The following is a 19,751-nucleotide window of genomic DNA, read 5'->3' as shown; positions in this document are numbered from 1 at the left end:
CTCCGTGTTGTAGAATTAGAAGGCTGTCCAGGTGAACATCTCCCATCTGCCTTCACCTCCATCTCAGCAAGCTGACTGACAGCCCAGGAGACAGCTGGGCCTGGGGCGCCTCCACACAGCCCCACCTGTGCTGCAATCATATGCAAAATGTCACAGACCCCCAATGAGCGTCAAGCTGGACCTTCTGTGGCAAGCATCCCATGGCCCTCACAGCTCATGGTGGCAGGAGGCTGTTCTTCCTGGGGCCTTACACAGTACACAAGGCAGAGAATGGCAGGGACGGATGGGAAATTCCATGTCATTCGGCCCTGCCAAGTTCCTCCTATACTCATTTCTCCCCAAGCCCTCCATCTCCAGCACCTCCTTCCTTTCCTCAGTATCACTCTCTCATTTCCAAATCTCAATCTTCATTTATTAAGAACTTTTGTCTGTTTTTTGAAAACAGGTTAAAAATGATCCACCTAAAGAGACACTGTCCAATACAGTAGCCACTAGCTGCATGGGCCTATTTAAATTCTTTAAAATTAAATCAAGTTAAAAATCCAGTTCTGGCTAGGCACAGCAGTGCCTCACGCCTATAATCCCAACACTTTGGGAGGCTGAGGAGGGCGGATCACTTGGGGTCAGGAGTTTGAGACCAGACTGGCCAACATGGTGAAACCCTGTCTCTACTAAAAATATAAAAAATTAGCCAGGCGTAGTGGCACATGCCTATAATCCCAGCTACTCGGGAGGCTGAGGCAGGAGAATTGCTTGAACCAGGGTGGCAGAGGTTGCAGTGAGCCGATATCACACCACTGCACTCCAGCCTGGGCCACAAAGTGAGACTCCATCTCAATCAATCAATATCCAGTTCCTCAGTGACTCTATCCACATATCAAGTACCCAATGACCACATGTGGCTAGTGACTACCATATCGCACAGCACGGATACAGAACACTGCCATCGCCACCGAGCATCTATTGGACAGCTCTGGTTGTCATAAAGAAAATGTGTCCCCCTCCTTCCTCTGTCCCCAGCCCCCTCCCGGAGGGGAGGCGACCCTGCTGCCAGTCTCCTTTGTATCCTTTATAAGCCTACACAAGTGTGTGTGGATGCAAACTTCTTTTGTTAAAACAAATGAGAAAAGACCACACACGCTATTTTGTGTCACGCTTTCTTCACTGAATACAGCTTGGAGGTCACGTCGTAAGTACACAGATAGTGCTTCATTCTTCAGAGTGGCTGCATAGCAATCCACTGTCACCAGGCCAGTGTCACCAACCCTACCCGCACCCCCAGGCTCCTCTGTCACCCACTGTGAGGCTGGCTCCCTTCTCTCCCAAACAGTCTCATCCTACCCTCCCAGTCTCCACATCCTCAAACTCTTTTCTGACTCTTCCCTTTACACCTTTCTTGCCCTAATAAAAACGTAGCTGTTCTCTGAGGAAGCTGCTTTTCCTGCCTTTGCAGTAGAGGCCGCTTTTCCTCTCTGATCCCACATTCTCCAAGCCTCTTTCTTCCTGGTGGCCACCCCCAGCTTCCTCCCTCAACACTGCCAGTTGCCATCAGACTAAAGCACCCACTGCGCCGCCTTCCTGGCACTGCCTCCTCACCTCCTGGCCCCTTCCCTGCACTCACTGACGACTCACTGCTGATGACCTGCTTCATGGCCTTCACCTCCACCCCAAATTCTACACACATTCCTGGTAACCTCAATCTCAAATGGATCATCCAGCCAACATCTGACCTCATCCATGTCCCTGAACTTTCGTCCCCATGCTGCCTCAGCCACTCACTCTACCCTAAATCTGTGCCAATAAGTGAAACACCTATGGAATCTTGGTATTCAGCAACCTACTCTCAGATTAGTACCCACGCCAACAATTACTGACCTATCAAGACTTCTAGTCTTCTAATCAAGACTTTTTTTTTTTTTTGAGACAGAGTCTCGTCCGATCACCTAGGCTGGAATGCAGTGGCACGATCTCAGCTCACTGCAAGCTCTGCCTCCTGCATTCGCGCCATTCTCCTGCCTCAGACTCCTGAGTAGCTGGGACTACAGGCACCCGCCACCATGCCCGGCTAAATTTTTGTATTTTTAGTAGAGACGGGGTTTCACCATGTTAGCCAGGATGGTCTCGATCTCCTGACCTTGTGATCTGCCTGTCTTGGCCTCCCAAAGTGCTGGGATTACAGGTGTGAGCCTCCGTGCCCGGCTATAATCAAGACTTCTAATCCATGGTGACTATTCATTAACTTTGCCATTATCCTTCCACCCCTCCTTGACTAGTTTATTCTGTCTCTTCTTAGGAATCCCTTGCTTGTAACCATAACATTCCCTTGCCCCTCCTTCTATCTTACCTGTTGAAAATCCTGACCATGTGTAAACCTGATGGTCCATCTTCTCCATACTTTTATTTCCTACCACAGGAAAGTAACCAAATTTGGAACTTAAAAAAACTAGTTGGTAGAACTATAAAATGATATAACAACTATGGAAAATAGTATAGAGGTTCCTCAAAAATTTTAAAAGGGAACTGCCATAGGATCCAACAATCCCACTTCTGGGTATTTATCCTAACGAATTGGAAGCAGGTCCCAAAGAGATATTTGCACACTCACATTCACAGCAGCATTATTCGCAATGGTCACATGGATGAATGGATAAACAAAATGCGGCATATATTTACAACAGAATATTATTCAGCCTTTAGGCAGGGCACAGTGGCTCACACCTATAATACCAGCACTTTGGGAGGTCAAGGGAGGCAGATCACTGAGGCCAGGAGTTCAAGACCAGCCTAGCCAACATGGCAAAATTCCATCTCTACAAAAAATACAAAAATTAGCCAGGTTTTGTGGTGCATGCCTGTAGTCCCAGCTACTCCGGAGGCTGAGGTAGGAGAATTGCCTGAACCTGGAAGGCTAAGGTTGCAGTGAGCCAAGATCGCGCCACCGCACTCCAGCCTGGGCAACAGAGCAAGACTCCATCTTGAAAAAATAAATAAAAGAAATAAAAAAGATGACTCAGCCTTTAAAAGGAAGGAAATTGTGTCACATGCTACAAAAGATGAATGATCCTTGAGGACATTACGCTTAGTGAAATCAGCCAGTCACAAAAAAGACAAATACTGTATAATTTCATTTATACGAGGTATCTAAAGTAGTCAAATTCATAGAAATAGAAAGTACAATGGTGATTGCTAGGGACTGGGGGGCAGGGAAAAATGGGGAGTTGTTCAATGGGTAGAGTTTCAATTTTGCAAAATGAAAAAAAGTTCTGAGGATCTGTTTCAAAACGATGTGAAATATACTTAACACTACTGAACCATATACTTAAAAAATGATTAGGCTAATGCATTTTATATGTTTTAACAACATAAAATAAAAATAAAAATTTATAATAATACAATTTGTAAAAATGCAAAACAAAAACTATTAGGGCTAGCTACACGCTGGTGGTGCTGAAGCCAAACTCTCTTTCCCTGAGTATGAAAGACCCCATCACGTCCACAATAAGGCTGCACAGTCACCAGGTGGCAAGGCTAAGGAAGGTTTCGAGTTGCTCTGCCTTGGTAATTCAAGCTCAAGATTCATCCCAAGGTTTTGGGTCCAATTCAAAAAAATAAAGGGAATTAGCTATGGGCCAGTTGCATATTTTCCAATTTCCTCTAATATTACTCTCCAGCAACTAACTGAAAACCAATGGCTTTTCTAACTCATTTATGCTTATTAATAGGCAAATATCAGCTTCTCAGCTGGCAGTGATTTCATTAATTTTAAACTTACATGGGGTAAGCCAGGGATTGAAACTTTAAACCAAAGCCAACAATACAGAGGATTGTATCACTTAAATCCCTAGATGAGGAATCTCCAAGTGAATGCGTTGGCATTGTCACGTGAACAATCACCTGGGAATTAATCAAAGCAACTCCTCTGTGAGTTTCTGCCTTTTGGGCAATGATATATACTTTTAAAGAACAGTAGCTGTTTGGGGGATTATTAGAAACAGTGAAAGCAAAGACATTTCTCATCAATTTTGATCTTGGAAAACTTCCAGACCTAACAAACATTCACACAAGATCCTAACAATATAGAAAAGCTACAATTATTCATGGCTTTCTAATATGTACGAAACTCATTTCAGCAGAAAGGAAATCAGATTAAAAAGCAAATTAGAATAATGAAATTGGAAAACTCTGAATTCAATTCTTTCTGGAATTGCAAATCAAATTATGTATTATTAGCTCTGTAATAAAAAAGAAAAAGCAGCGGGAAAAACTTTCTCCTTTGAGGGCACTGCCCAATACAAATATAATATAAGCCACATGTGTAATTTTACATTTCTAAAAGACATTTTAAGAAGCCAAAGCAAAAAAAAATTTTTAAGTTTAACCAATATATCCAAAATATTCTAAATAGCGACACATAATGAGTATTTTTAAACTATTAATAAACACTTTTTCTCATTAAGTCTTTAGAATCTAGTGTGTATTTTATACTTACAACACATCTCAGTTCAGACAAGCCACATATCAAGTACTAAAATATTGCACTAGTGGCAACCATATTGGACAGTGCAGCTATAGAACCAAAGATGACGTGTTCCTCTGACAAGACAGTGGCTAGCTCCTGAAATCTGAGTATCTCTCTACATTACACTCTCTAGACTTCTGAGTTCCTCAAATACCCAGAACAGCTTGGGCTGGGTGCGTTACTTGCTCCTTTGGCTAGACCAGTGTTAAGTCAAGGTTGGTCATCACGGTATAGGTCAAGTATCCTTTATCCAAAATGCTTAGGACCAGAAGGGTTTCAGGTTTCAGATTTTTTTTGGATTTTGGGATGGCTGCATATACATAATAAGATATATTGAGGATGGAACCCAAATCTAAACATGAAATTCGTTTATGTTTCATATACACCTTATACACACAGCCTGAAGGTAATCTTAGACAATATTTTAAGTAATTTTGTGCACGAAACAAAGTTTTGACTGTGACCAGTCACATGAGATCAGGTGTGGAATGTTTTACTTGTGACATCAGGTTGGCGCTTAAGTTTTGAATTTGGGAGTATTTCAAATTTTGGATTTTCAGATTAGAGACACTCAACCATCATGTGAAATTTTTAAAAGTCAGTTTACTGCTATTTTCTAGTATTTTTTTCAACTACAAATTCACTTTTAAAAATTAAATTTTATCCTAAATGATATCATCTGTGATATCACAAGTTTGATACTTATATTTGTTTTTTTTTTGTTTTTTTTTTTTTTTTGAGACGGAGTCTTGCTCTGCCACCCAGGCTGGAGTGCAGTGGCCGGATCTCAGCTCACTGCAAGCTCCGCCTCCCGGGTTTACGCCATTCTCCTGCCTCAGCCTCCCGAGTAGCTGGGACTACAGGCGCCCGCCTCGTCGCCCGGCTAGTTTTTGGTATTTTTTAAGTAGAGACAGGGTTTCACCGTATTAGCCAGGATGGTCTCGATCTCCTGACCTCGTGATCCGCCCGTCTCGGCCTCCCAAAGTGCTGGGATTACAGGCTTGAGCCACCGTGCCTGGCCATATACTTATATTTGTTAAAAAAACTAATGCCCATTAAAATAGACATTTAACATTTAAAATAAGTTTTTGTACACTAAAGCTAACAATGACATGAATTAAAATTTGCTCTCATTAGTGAGTCAGTTATGGTGTCATCTTTTAAAAGTTTTCCATCTGGTATATTCAGTCTCAGATATGTTACTGTCTCTTGGCCTCAAAGAAGTCCTGTAACACTTGTATGTTGGAATATGACCTAACATCCCATTCAAGAGTACTTTCTTGTTGGAGACAAAGTCTAGCTCTGTCGCCCAGGTTGCAGTGCAGTGGCAGGATCTTGGCTCACTACAGCCTCCACCTCCTGGGTTCAGTCAATTATTCCACCTCAGCCTCCCGAGTAGGTGAGCTACGGGCACACAGCATCATGTGCAGCTAATTTTTGTATATTTTTGTAGAGATGGGGTTTCACCATGTTGGTCAGGCTGGTCTTGAACTCCTGGCCTCAAGTGATCCACCTGCCTTGGCCTCCCAAAGTGCTGGAATCACAGGTGTGAGCCACCACACCCAGCCTCAAGAGCACTTTCCATCTGGGTGCCACCACAAACCACAGAAAGGGGCATTTACTCATTTGTGTTCAACTGTCCAAAAGCTGCAGAGACAGAGAAAACTGTTGCCCTGATACCCACACATACACGTATACACACACATATATACATATAACTACATGCATATATATATATATATACACATATTAGTGTATAGGTATGTGCATAAAAAATGTGTCTGTGTGTGTGTGTGTGTGTACTCATTGCAATCATCCTACAAAGGAGGCATTGTCATTTTCTTGCTTTTCCAGATGAAAGAATGAAGCACAGAGCAGTTACTGGCTTCCATAATCACAGAGCTAGAAAATCTGAACACAGAACCTGTGTTACTACCCTGGGGTTTACAAATGATATAAAGAGATGGAAGTTGGAAAAGGCATGTTTTAGAGTCACAAACGTTAAGTCCTTCAAAGTCAAAATCTTCACCCATGGGATGCGAAGACTGGGGCAAGCAACATCCCCTAATACAGAGAGGGGTAGAAGGCAAATAGAATAATTTAGAATGCCCTTAAGATGTCTTCTGTAAATGACAGTGGAGAATTCACCTTACTTAGAAGAAAAACAGCATAAAAATCCAAGAGAACAAAGATTCCAACAAGAAAAAGCAAAAGGATGGATGGATGAGCAGATGGATAGACCAGCAAACAAATATTCTCAAAATCTGAGAACAGAGAAAATTATAAAGGTACATCCTCTCTCTCTGACCATCCCAAGAGGATCCCATCACACGGCTGGCATTGCACTAGTCACTTTCAGAAGCAACCTGGGGACCTTCTTCTCATCACTGGGACAAAAGCTGCAGGGCAAGCTGCGTTGAGGGCCTCATTCCATGGCCTTCATCTGCACAGGTTCTGCAGCCTGGAGAAAGACAAGAATCCACTTACATGTACTCCCTATGGGCAGAGTGCACAGCGGCCGCATTGCTGTAACGCCACAGGACAATTGCCGACGACAGGACGTCCAGGATGGCATCAAACTAGGAGAAGGAGACATGGCATTAGAGGCTTTCCAGAGTTAATAGCACACAAATGTGAAGACACAGGACAACTGTGCTGTGACTCAGAACATCTGCACGAGTAAACTCTGAGCAACGAGGCCTCCCATCATTACAACGCAGCCATTTACTGCCCTCATGCCTGGGGCGCCTGGGGTGTCTGGAGCTCGGAGACCCAGTGTGCCATGTGGGGGGCTCTGCTCCCAGGGCCCCTGGCTCCCAGCACTCTGGAGACATAGGGCAGAAGGTGGAGAGTTCACTGTTTCGAAACACACGGAATTGGTTTCCCCATGACAGTCAAGATAATTGCAGTAGTTTCCTGCACATCCCAGATAAGAGATTCAAGTGAGAATTCTATTTTTGACTCTCAATGGGACTATTCTACTTGGGGTCCAGGGGTGACAGTGAGGGTCACCAGGACCTGCCAGAAGTCTGCCAGCACTTTAAAGTTGCATACAAAATTCAATGCTTCTGTTTGAATGAGAGAGCATGCATGCACAAGAAAGCTAGGGAGAATGAGAGAGAAAAATGTATGTGCGTGTTTGTGTGTTTCTGGGGGTGTGTATGCATTGTGTGTGTACGTGTGTATATGTGGTATGTCTGGGTATGTGTGTCTGGTGGTGTGCCTTTTTCCTGGATGGTCCACATCTTTCATAAGATTCGGAAAAGAATCTGCAATGTACCTACAATAGCAAGTTCTCACAACAAAGGGCAGAAGTGGGTTTGGGAACAGGCATACCCACCCTCGGGTACAGGAGACCCTAAAGCTACTTGGCGGGGGTGCTGAGGAGAGCTCTCTATATGGGACACTGCACCACACCACACTTCTCAGCTGGAAGATCACAAGCACTAGCATCCTCTCCAAGGGGCCTGGGGAAACTTCACCCAATTTCTCAACAGACCTAGCCTGGGAAGCAGAGACCCGCTTTCTCCAACTAGCTTCCATCAGGAGGCCAGCTGGGAAGCCAGGTTACCCTTAGCTGGCTACAGACTGACTCATCCTAGCATGAGTAGCCCTGATCTTAACTCCCAAACCTCTGCCTACACCAGCAAATGCTTTGCTCCAGTGTGTGCCAGGTCCACACACAACCTGGAAGGCAAAAAAGGGCTAAAATGCCCAAAACATCCTCTCACCCAAGCACATTGTGGGAAATATGGTTCCCCCCAGTCTGTGCTTGAGAATTATACAGTCCTCGTTGCAGATAATTCTGTTAAATGTTCATTTTTTAATAGAAGTGAGTTTCCATAAAGTGTGTTTCTCATGCTAAGCTCTCATACGCTAACCACCCTCATTTGAGGGCTCAGGGTGAGGTTTATGGGCTTATGAAGAAACGTGCAAAACTTGATGAAAGTACATTTCAGGTTACTTACTGCAAACCCAAAAGCAGAGGCGCTGTACCTCATAACGGAGACAGCTAAAAAGAAAGAAAATATTATTCAGAATATTTTAAAACCTCTCTCATTTTTGAGTATATTAATACATTACATGGCCTTTTAAACATCAGCGGGGAAATTCCAAGAGAATAAAACTAAAAATTAACTGTACGTGTAAAATCTAAGAATTTTTAAAAAATGAAGCGTGAACTGAAATGATTCCCAGACTCCACCTGCAACAACCTCCCCTCACAGTGTTCTGAAACACCTGAGGGCCAATTTCCAAATAAAATTGCTTAAACAGCTGTCAATCAAATGACTTCTGATACTTTGAGAATTTAGCAACTGGGAACTATATCAAACTTTCAAAGTAAAACCCCAACCACCCAAACTGTTCCCATAATAAGGTGGTGTGTCTAAGGCATACACCACTGCTAAGATAGATGAAAAAAAAATCTGTGGGCACCAGAGTTTAAAATCCAATGTAGACACCAATAACAGTTTAGAAAAGAGTGACAAATGATCTTAAACAACAGATGTCTACAAATAGAGATGTCTACAAATGTCAATGCCACAATTATAATTACAACACATTTTGATTTTTTTTTTTTTTTTTTTGAGACAGTCTTGCTCTATCACTCAGGCTGGAGTGCAGAGGTGCTATCTCGGCTCACTGAAACCTCCGCCTCCCAGGTTCAAGTGATTCTCCCGCCTCAGCCTCCCAAGTAGCTGGGACTACAGGCATCCACCACCACACCCAGTTATTTTTTGTATTTTTAGTAGAGACAGGGTTTTGCCATGTTGGCCAGGCTAGTTTCGAACTCCTGACCTCAGGTGATCTACCCGCCTCAGCCTCCCAAAGTGCTGGGATTACAGGTGTGAGCCACCACTCCCGGCCTTGATCCATATTTTTAAATTGGAGAACGTCAATTGGGTAGCAATTTTGCCTAATTCTGTTTTGTGCTAAAGCAATGACAGCTTCAAAGACGTCTCAATTTGACATAACAACGGCAGATCTCCAGAAGAAAGCCATATTTAACAAGCATACATGCACCTCCAACCAAGACTAAAGCCCTACATTAAGGGTCAGCAAAGCCGGCAGTGGCCTGTTCCCAGGCCTACGTGGTCACTGGCGCAGTAGGAGGTGTGGGTGGGAGGCACAGAGGCCAACACCTACATGGACTTCCATCAGCTCATCACAATGTCCCTTCTCTAGGACCTGCTCCTTGTCCCCTCCACAAGGTCCAGGGACAGTCCTTAGACAACGTGTTGTGTCTTGTGCCCTCCAGCTGTAAGGAGGGTGCCTGATCCACTATGGACCAAACAGTTCATTTTCTGTGATTTAGGACTTGAGACTGAGAGAGTCTAGTTGGTCAATCTATGTGGTTAGAACAGCAACTTGTAAATGCTGGAGTTGCCATCGGCCACTGTTTGCCATTAAGACTGAGGAGCAGGAAGGCAAGCATGGGAAAGCCACAGCACCGGGGAGAGTGAACCACTGGTGTCCAAACGTTTCCAGGCCCTTCCTGAAACTCAGCCACATTCAGGTGCTCAGACTGTGTGAGGTGGAATACAACCCATTAAATCCGCAACCACCTTTGTTTTTGACATGAGCTGCTCCAGGAGTCCCTGCTGTTGCTCTTACTGGCACAGGGAGAAGGGCAGAGCCAGCTGTGCATGGTGACCAGCTGGAGTTTTCACAGGACACACAGGTATGGTGCTGTAAAGGGGCACCGGCCCTTTCCGGAGAACATCAATTCACCAGCCATGCTGACAGGTGCAAAAAAAGGCAGCTGATCGCTGGCGGGACTGCTGCGAGCACCGAGGCGGCCTATAAAACACAGCTTGGCTCGCAGCACATGCTCCATAACTGTTAACTAAGCGTAACAAAATTTCACAGAAATAAGTCAAGGAGGATATCTTTTCTTTCCCTTTACAACCTGTTTTTAGAATATCTTAGCTGTGTGCTTTTTGTGGGTTGCTTCTTTATCAGCAGTGGAAACCTTTTTAATTCCAACTAACATCGTGCACAGATGCTCCAGATCTACAACAGAGAAAAGAAGGCTCAGTGGCTCATGCCTGGAATCGCAGCACTTTGGGAGGCCAAGGTGGGTGGATCATGAGATCAAGAGATCGAGACCATCCTGGCCAACACGGAGAAACCCCATCTCTACTAAAAATACAAAAAAAATAAGCCAGGTGTAGTGGTGTGCACCTGCAGTCTCAGCTACTCGGGAGGCTGAGGCAGGAGAATCACTTGAACCCGGGAGGTGGAGGTTGCGGTGAGCCGAGATCATGCTACCACACTCCAACCTGGTGACAGAGTGAGACCCCAACTCAAAAAAAAAAAGAGAGAAGAGCTGCCACCGGGCTCCCAGTCTGTCTCCACCTGCACTCCCGGGACTGAGCACCACGGAAAAGGAACAGCTAGAAAAGCACTCCCCGTGACTCTCTATGACAGAAGAACACCTGTCTCGCCAGCAGTGAACCATGGCTTCAAAACAGATTTCAAGTGGACATTCACTTGACTATATTGAGAAAGACAAGAAATCTTGTCTCAGGAATCTGGAATCAAACAAAGGAGATGGCCACTAAATGGTAGGTGGGGTGTCCCCAACTCAACTGGAGTGTTGTGTCCATGATTTCCAACACTCTCAAAATTATGTGGGAAAGATCCACTTGTGGGAATTAAGCCTGCCACAGAATGGATGACCTAGAGCACAAGTGGAATATTAGTACTCTCTATCCCGTCTGCACCAAGGAAAATACGAGCGAGATGGCTGCAAGTTAACCTAGAGTCCTTAACAGAGATGTGTTATTTACTTATAAATTGGCTCCATCTAATTTTCTTGATGAGATGGAAAGGGAGAAATGCCAAAAATTGCATGGGGAATTGAGACTACTTTGAAGGGCCCTCCACACAGCCTCAGCTCTGACAGCTTCCTTTATGTGACCAACTCCCCAGCTCTTCCTACTAAATAACAGCAAATAGTCATTAGCACAAGATCCGAATGAAAGAGTTCAGATGGCCTTTCAGCAATTTCTGAAGAGTGTCAAGTAATAACTTCATTTTATTTGTCTCATAACTCACCGTGACACATCCCAATTTTGCGATAAGAACAAACTCAGTGGAAGGGTCAGAATGGTTTACACAGCATCCCACTCCCCAACTTCCATGGGGTTTTCACCAGGAAGTTTCCAACTTCCTTCATGCTAAGAATGAGGTTGGCTTGGAGGCAGGCCTGAGCCAGGATGATGACAAGGGAGCGATTACGTGGTAGAGGCACGTGGAGCTCCATGCACATGTGGCTGAGTGTAGTGGAAAGCCACCACAGGGCCAACAAAGGCCGCAGTGCCTTCAAGGCAGGTGCTTATTCAACAGTGGACAAGAAACAAGGGCCCTTCTGAACTCGGACAATTATGGTGCAAACTGGCAACACATCCACAAAGAGATGGGCAACCAGGCAGCCGTGGGACAGAGCTCTCCTATGAAGGCTGCTCTTGGCCCCATGTGGTACAGTAGAAACACACTGCTATCTGATTAGGCAGCAGTTACACAGCCAAAAAAAATGCATGCTTAGGATGCAACTGGGCTCCTATCTCTTTCTCTGCTGGCTTTTTCTTAACTTAAGACACCGAGTCCCTAAAATGTTCATAGGTAAAATGAAGATGTGTCATTTGGAGCCAGCCCAGCATGCAGCCCCCATCCCATAAGAGCATCCTGATTCTCCTCTGGGAATGGCACCTGCCCTACCCTCAGACTAAGTGACTGGGGTGGGATGATGCTATTCCCATGCTAGTATATCCCATTAACTTGTCCCATGTCCAGAGTTAATGATTCGAAAATGGCACAATTCAATTTGAGCCGATGAGAACCTGTGCCAAGTTTTTTGCTGAAAATATTGGAAAGGGGATGTCTTCCTTCGAGATTTTAGAGATAGGAGGATGAACACAGGAGCTACAGGCAGTGATTTTGACACAAGTGGGAGGAGACTGCCTGAGAATGAAGCCAACACAAGAAGAAAGTGGATACTAAAACCCAGATCAGACTCGCGAAGACAGACTGAACCTCTTAAATCAGTCCTGACTGATCTATCCCTCTATTTCTCAAATACATTAGCCAACCATTTCCTTTGATTTGCTTAAGCCAGTTTCAGTTGAGTTTCTATCACTTTCAGCCACATGAGTCTTAATACAAGATATGTTGACCCAGTAATCCCATGCTCAAGAATGTATTTTAATGCATAAGAAATGGAAAAACACTTTAAGCACAAAAGGTTCATAATAGGTTCATGTGATTTATAACAGCAAAACATTAGATGTAACTAAATGTTCCATAGTAGGGTGATGATTGAGGTATGATTTATTCAAAGAATAGGCTATAGGTAGATATTTTAAAGCCTTTGCAAAGAGTACTGTTGCTGGCTTGGAGTGATGACTCACACCTATAATCCCAGCACTTTGGGAGGCCAAGGCAGGAGGATCACTTGAGGCCAGGAGTTTGAGACCAGACTGGGCAATATAATGAAACCTCATTTCTACAAAAAATTTTAAAATTAGCTGAGCGTGGTAGCAGACACCTCTAGCCCCAGCTACTCAGGAGGCTGAGGTGGGAGGATTGCTTGAGCCTAGGAGGTGGAGGTTGCAATGAGCCAAGATCACACCACTGTAAGCCAGCCTAGGCAACAGAGGGAGATCCTGTCTCAAAATATTTTTTAGAAAAAATTACTACTGCTTAATGTTTCTAGTAGCATATTAGAAAGAACAATGGCATTGGTAATAGACAGGTTGTATGTTGGGTCCTGCACTGGGTGCCACAGGAAAGGCTGGGTCTGGAACAGGGGGAGTTCTAGCCAACACAGGTGCAAACTGAATGGGAAGATCAGACGAGGCTTCACTGACAAGGGGACATTTACGGAAAGACTTAAGGAGATGGGGGAGTGAACCATGCTGTTTTTGTTACCTGGGGAAGAACCTGCCAGAGAAGAAGACTCAGTAAAACACTCTGAGGTGGAAAACTTGGCATGTCTGAGGCCATTTTGGCTAAAGTCAAAGGAAGCAGGAGGAGAGTTACGAGAGAGAATTCAGGCAAGATACAAGATGAAGTATGTGCTACAATAACTAGCTTTACAGGTTGCACTGAAAACAACCAGAAAAATGTTCCCTCAAATGGTAACAGTGGTTAATCTTTAAAGGGTGGGAATATTTGAGTGGGTTTCTTTCCTTTCTACTGTGAACCCAAAAGTATCTGAGACAGAGATCAATCAATTTAGAAAGTTTATTTTACCAATGTTAAGGACATGCCCGTGACACAGCCTCAGGAGGACCTGACCACAGGTGCCCAAGGTGGTCCAGACACAGCTTGGTTTTATACATTTTAGGGAGACATGAGGCATCAATCAATATGTGTAGGATATACATTGGTTCTGTCTGGAAAGGCATGACAACTCGAGGTGGGGAGGGGGCTTCCAGGTCACAGGTAGAAAACAGACAAATGGCTGTATTTTTAAAAGTCTTTGATTAGCCTTTCACCAAATACACAATTTCTACGTGAGTGGAAGGTAGAGGAACAGTCACTTACGCCTTTGCCCAGCTTGGTGAAAACAACAGGGCAGAGGAAGCAATTGGATATACATCTGTCTCAGGTAAGCTGAGGGAGGACTTGAGGTCCGTCTTGTGTCCACAAAGAATTTCCTTGTGGGCAAACTGTGAGGGAGGTACGTAGCTTCTCGATCTTTGTAGCTATCTTATTTAGGAATAAAAAGTGAGGCAGGTTTGCCAGACTGTGCCCAGCTTGACTTTTCCCTTTAGATTAGTGATTTGGGGGTCCTGAGATTTACTTTCTACATTTTCTACAACCACTGTATCATTTAAATCAGAAAAAGAAATCTATTTGTGGAAAAAGATATCCAACTCACAAATATCACCAAAGGTCTAAAATGGAGTAAGAGAAACCATATCTGTGATATACATCTGGGACTAGGCTGCACTGTGAGTTCACAAATGCTCTAACAGGGCAGCACATGACCATATATGTCTTTATTACATTCAGTTTCTGAATCCATCTTTCTAGGTCAAATCACCTACATGAGTGTTCGTTAATGGCCCAAAAAGTTCATGGAAGTGCAGTGGCGGACCAAGAAAGCCAGCACGTGGAGCATGAGCAGAATGTCACTCCCAGTCTGAGGGACCTCCTGCCTCCCGGGATGCTGCATGTCACACACACTACTTTCATTTATGTGTCAAAGGGGTAATAACAGCTACTCTCCCAGAAGCACACACACAACAGAAGTCTTAAATAAATATTTATACAAGTCTGGTTAAAAGACCAGACCTTCTTTAAGTCACACACCAGGTCAGAAAGCATATCAGCTGGAAATTCAAATTCAAATATAAAGACAGCTGGAAAATGGACAGGATCCAGGCAACCCATTGTTAGGGCAAAGCTAAATGCAAATCGTGCAGCTGAATCAGCAGCAGGCTTTGAGGGAGGGTTCTGGACAGTAGAGACAAAACACCTCGGAAATGCACAAAGAGGTAAGGGTGCCAGCAAGGCAACAGAGGATCAGTGCAGACAGCCCCTCCACAACCTTAAACAAAGAATGCCATTTCAATCGCTGGCTAGGTTTGCAGCAAAAGTGAGGACCCATCTGTCATTCTCTCCAAAGTCACACAATAATTATCCTGAGCCTTAGCACTCTTTAGCAATGCCCCGGGGCCCCATAACACCTCCAAGTTGTAAAATTATGTGACTGTAAGTTTCATTAATAAATCAATGCTACTTTAATTGGACAGCCGCTATTACACAGAGGCCTGGCAACAACCTCACCTATGTAATTAACTCAAATGGAGAATCATCTTTCCATCATCCACCATAAATACATACACACATACAGAAATTTGGACCCCCCTTAGTTCCACCTCTTCTGCTGCCTAACAAGAAAACATAATAATGAAAACACCAATAATCTGGATCTTTGGATGCTCTCAAAACACTGAGATCTGCCCATTCTGGGCTGTCCCTTTCTCCCAGTGGTGCCAATGCTGCATTCGGATGAGGCATGTGCTCTGGGGTGCCCCACCTCTCCTGCCACATCACAGCCAGCCTGCCTCACTCTCCTCTTCCACCTGCCTGGCCCCTGTGGCATCTAGTTGGCCCCGTAAGGCTTGAGTATGGGACCTCACATGTAGGGCATGAGCAACCTGCCATATCCAGCAAAGTACCGGCTACATATTCATTGTGCTGCACGGACTGTGACTTTCAATGTTTTCTACTGGAAGGTCTGGCTCTCAGCAAATGTACCATGGCCAGGTTCAGAAAGCCAAAACCATTCTTTGAGAGTTCTTTGACTTCTACAGACAGCGCTGAGAACCATTATTAGCCTTAGGCAGGCCACAGGCACTGCTCTCCCACCCTCCGGGGCTCTGCCTGTCTGTGGAAAGCAAGTGTTTGTTAGGAAAGCAACTGTTTGTCTCAGGCAAACCCTTGCCAAGACCTCAGGGATGATCACGGGTCTCTCTCACATGACCAAGGGGTGGCTACATACAAAAAGGTACTATACAACCCCCACCCCCCAACCCCACACCCACAATAACCTACAAAACCCACAAGAATGGGCTTGAAGAGGTTAGAAAATATTGCCCTCGAGCTGCTGCTACGGGGGTAGGGAGTGACATTTACTAGTGTTCTAGGCCACTTGGCAATGAAAGGTCACTTACACTCCAATTTCTAACAGGAAGCAGCCACTCATTCGTCCCTCCATGCCCCTGCCCCTACCCAGCCATCCTCAACACGCAGCCCAGGTACTCGAACACATCGGCCTCCATGGAAAGGCCACGGTCCTTAGGATGGAGGAAACCTCTGTTCTCTGACCTCCTCTTCTGTGGGCCACGCCTGCTTACTCCACACTCCAGCCACATGGGGATCCTCAGTGACCTCTCCACAGCCAGGCCACGGCTCTTCCTTCCGCCAGGAACAAACTTACTCCAGGGGTCTGCCTGGCCTGCTCTCTCCCCGCCTTCAGGTTAGGGCTGTTCTGGCCACCACATTTAGTGATGAAACCTCCCCTCACTCCCAATCTGAGCTCTGTCACCCACCTCTACATTTTCTTGGTCTGAAGAACACCTCACCTACATTATCTTATGTACTTCTTTATGTTTCAACTGCCTCACCCTACTCCCACCTATTAGAATGTAAACACCACAAAGGCAAAAGCTTTGACTGTTTGTTCCCTGATGTATCCTGAATGCCGAGATCAGTACCTGAACACATAGAAAACTTTCAGATGGATTCATTAACACCTTCCCCTTAGCTCCAGCATATAGCAAACAGAGCCTTCAGGGAGAAGGCAGACAGGACCAAGGGCTCAAAACACCGGGAGGCCCAGCGGCGCTACCCAGAAGCCCTTCCCTGAGCTAATGAAGCCGCAGCTGGCACTTTCTGGGGCATAATGGAGAAACCAGCCTCTAAATGGACCACTCTTTTAAGGAGAGCTTGAAGCATCTGCAAATGGCAAAGATCCAGGACGAAGAAAAAAGTAAGGGTAGACCCACACCCAGAAAGCCAAGAGCCAACACAGAATAGTGTAACAGGAAAAAAATCCAAATAAAAACAACCCAAGGAAACTCTCTAGCATGGACCAGGGCACCCTCGTTCCCTCTACCACATACCACCAGACTAGCTCTGCTCCAGTTAGCATAACATGAAATGCACATGACCCCCGTTCCAAAGCAGGGATCGGCATTCCTGGGACATGGGCAGGATGCCTGCCACTCAACAGGGAGACCTGGGTTTCAAGAGGCTCTCAGAGGTCTCACACACAGGAGTCACCAACTCAGAGACAAAAAGACAAGACCCCAGCTTTTAATGACAAAACTTCCTCAACATCCCCACACTTTCACTTTGCTGCTTCTTTAATCTGGGAATAAAGAGGAGGAACAGCCCTTGAAGCCACAGTTACTCAACTTTTATGAGCATTTATGGGCTGTCTCCAATGGAGTACACAGCCCCTCAACTTGTTAACACATTTGCTCCGCAGACCTCGCATGCCAGAGCCAACAGTAGCAACGAGTTTCTTGCTAAACATCACTCACACTTTCCTAACACTTGCTCTTATACCTCCTTGTGCCAGGGCTGCCCACAATGCCAGCACAGCTATCAAATAAGCCTGTGGGAGGCACGTCTGGCCAGGAGTCCTCAGACCACACTCAATGCGTGTCCTGCAACCCATGCTGCCAGACTAACATGAGTAGCCACGCTCACCAATCGCTCTTTCATTCAATCAACAAGTGCTTATTGAGCACCCAGTATGTCTCCAACACTATTCTGCTGAGCTGGGGATACAGCAGTTACTTGCCCAACAATTTGATAAAACCACACATTAAGTGAATACACAAATTCCAGTTATTTCTATACTAGCCACAAACAGGAAGGAAATGTAATTTTTAAAAGGCTGTATTCAAAATAGCAAAATTATCAAATACCTAGGAAAAAGCTAATGAAACTAAAAAAATATGCAAGACTTCTACCTAGAAAAGCAATGAAGTATTTTAGGAGAAATTAAAGATAACTATTAAATATATGAAGAAACACACCATGTTTGTGGATTGGAAGCCTCACTATGGCCAATCAAAATCCTAGCAGGTGGCAAGAGAATTGTTAAGATGAAGCCCAAGTTCATGTGGAAAGTGAAAAGAATGAGGAATAGCCAAGACAGGCCAGGCATAGTGACTCACGCCTGTAATCCCAGCACTTTGGGAGGCCAAGGCAGATGGATCACCTGAGGTCAGGAGTTCGAGACCAGCCTGACCAATATGGTGAAACCCCATCTCTACTAAAAATACAAAAAAACTTAGCCAGGCATGTGGTGGCGAGTGTCTGTAGTCCCAGCTACTCGGGAGGCTGAGGCAGGAGAATCGCTTGAACCCGGAGGCGGAGGTTGTAGTGAGCTAAGATCACGCCACCACACTCCAGCCTGGGTGACAGAGTGAGACTCCACTGCCGGGAGCGGGGAAAAAAAAGAATAGTCAAGACAATCCTTAACAAGCACAACCAAAAAACCTGGAAGACAGTCACTACCAGATATGAAGATTTCAAAGCTACAGTAAATAAAATAATATTAGCATAAGGATCAACAAAGACCACAAAGCAAAAGATCCACACATATATGGTTACTTGATTTATATCTTTAAAAAGTACCCCTAAAATACATGGGGGAAACAAAGTTCTTTTCAGTCAATGGTGCTGGGCCAGTTGGACATCCATATGAAACGACTGAATTATGACCCTACCTCACTCCATACAGAAAAAGCCAGGGATGAGCTGTAGATATGAAAGTGTAAGGTTAACACAGGAGAGATCTGAAATGGAATGCTGTCAGGGAGTTTCATCATCTTGGGGAAAGGTAAAGATTTTTTAAACAAGACATACATTCATCATAAGGGAAATGACTCGTAAACTGAACTACATTAAAGACCTCCTTCAAAGAGCACAACAGCAAGCCATCGAGTTTGCTGAGAAGATATTTATACAGCATAACTACCAGGGGACTTGTATCCAGAATATAGACTCATAAATCACTAAGAAAGAGGAAAAACAACCCAATAGAAAAATGGGCGAAAGACTTAACAAGCTTCATGAAAGATGATACACAAATGACCAATAAACATATGAAAATATACTCTACTTATTAGTAACCAGGGACAATAAAATTAAAACCACAGATGCCGCTGCATATGCAAAGTGTGGCTCAAAAGTAAAAAAGCTGACAATTTCAAACATCAGTGAGGATGCAATACAACACAGCTCTCAAGGACTGCTGGTGGAAGTGTAAAACGGTACAAATACTTTCCAAAACTGGCGGCCTGTCTCTATAAAAGCTGATCAGGTCAGTTGCAGTGGTTCATGCCTGTAATCCTAGCACTTTGGGAGGCTGAGGCAGGCAGATTACATGAGGCCAGGAGTTTGAGACCAGCCTGGGCAACATAGTGAAACTCCATCTCTACTAAAAGTACAAAAATTAGCCGGGTGTGGTGGCACGTGCCTGTAATCCCAGCTAGTCAGGTGGCTAAGGCACACGAATCGACTGAACCCAGGAGACAGAGGTTGTAGTGATCTGAAATCAGGACATTGCACTCCAGCCTGGGAGCCTGGGTGACAGAGCAAGACTGCTTCAAAAAAAAAAAAAAAAAAAAGCAAAAAAAGTGATCTTAATCCATGACTCAGCCATTCCACCCCTAGATGTATACTCAACAGAAATACA

General features: G+C 44.6%; 1 protein-coding gene across 1 annotated transcript in view; it reads right to left on the bottom strand.

The window, feature by feature from the left end:
* The window catches only part of TMEM163 (transmembrane protein 163), a 260,485-nt gene that overhangs the window by 88,030 nt on the left and 152,704 nt on the right, over positions 1-19,751 (bottom strand). The window contains exons 3-4 of the mRNA XM_033231704.1: positions 8,488-8,531; positions 7,007-7,098 (exon numbers count right to left, since the gene is read on the bottom strand). Of these exons, the coding sequence (XP_033087595.1) occupies positions 7,007-7,098; positions 8,488-8,531 (136 nt within the window). The remainder of the gene's footprint in view (positions 1-7,006; positions 7,099-8,487; positions 8,532-19,751) is intronic.

This window comes from Trachypithecus francoisi, unplaced genomic scaffold, assembly GCF_009764315.1.
Source record: "Trachypithecus francoisi isolate TF-2019V2 unplaced genomic scaffold, Tfra_2.0 Lachesis_group13, whole genome shotgun sequence".
Classification (NCBI taxonomy): Eukaryota; Metazoa; Chordata; class Mammalia; order Primates; family Cercopithecidae; genus Trachypithecus; species Trachypithecus francoisi.
Note: the sequence above shows the minus strand (reverse complement) of the source record. Positions and strands in the feature narration are given on the sequence as shown.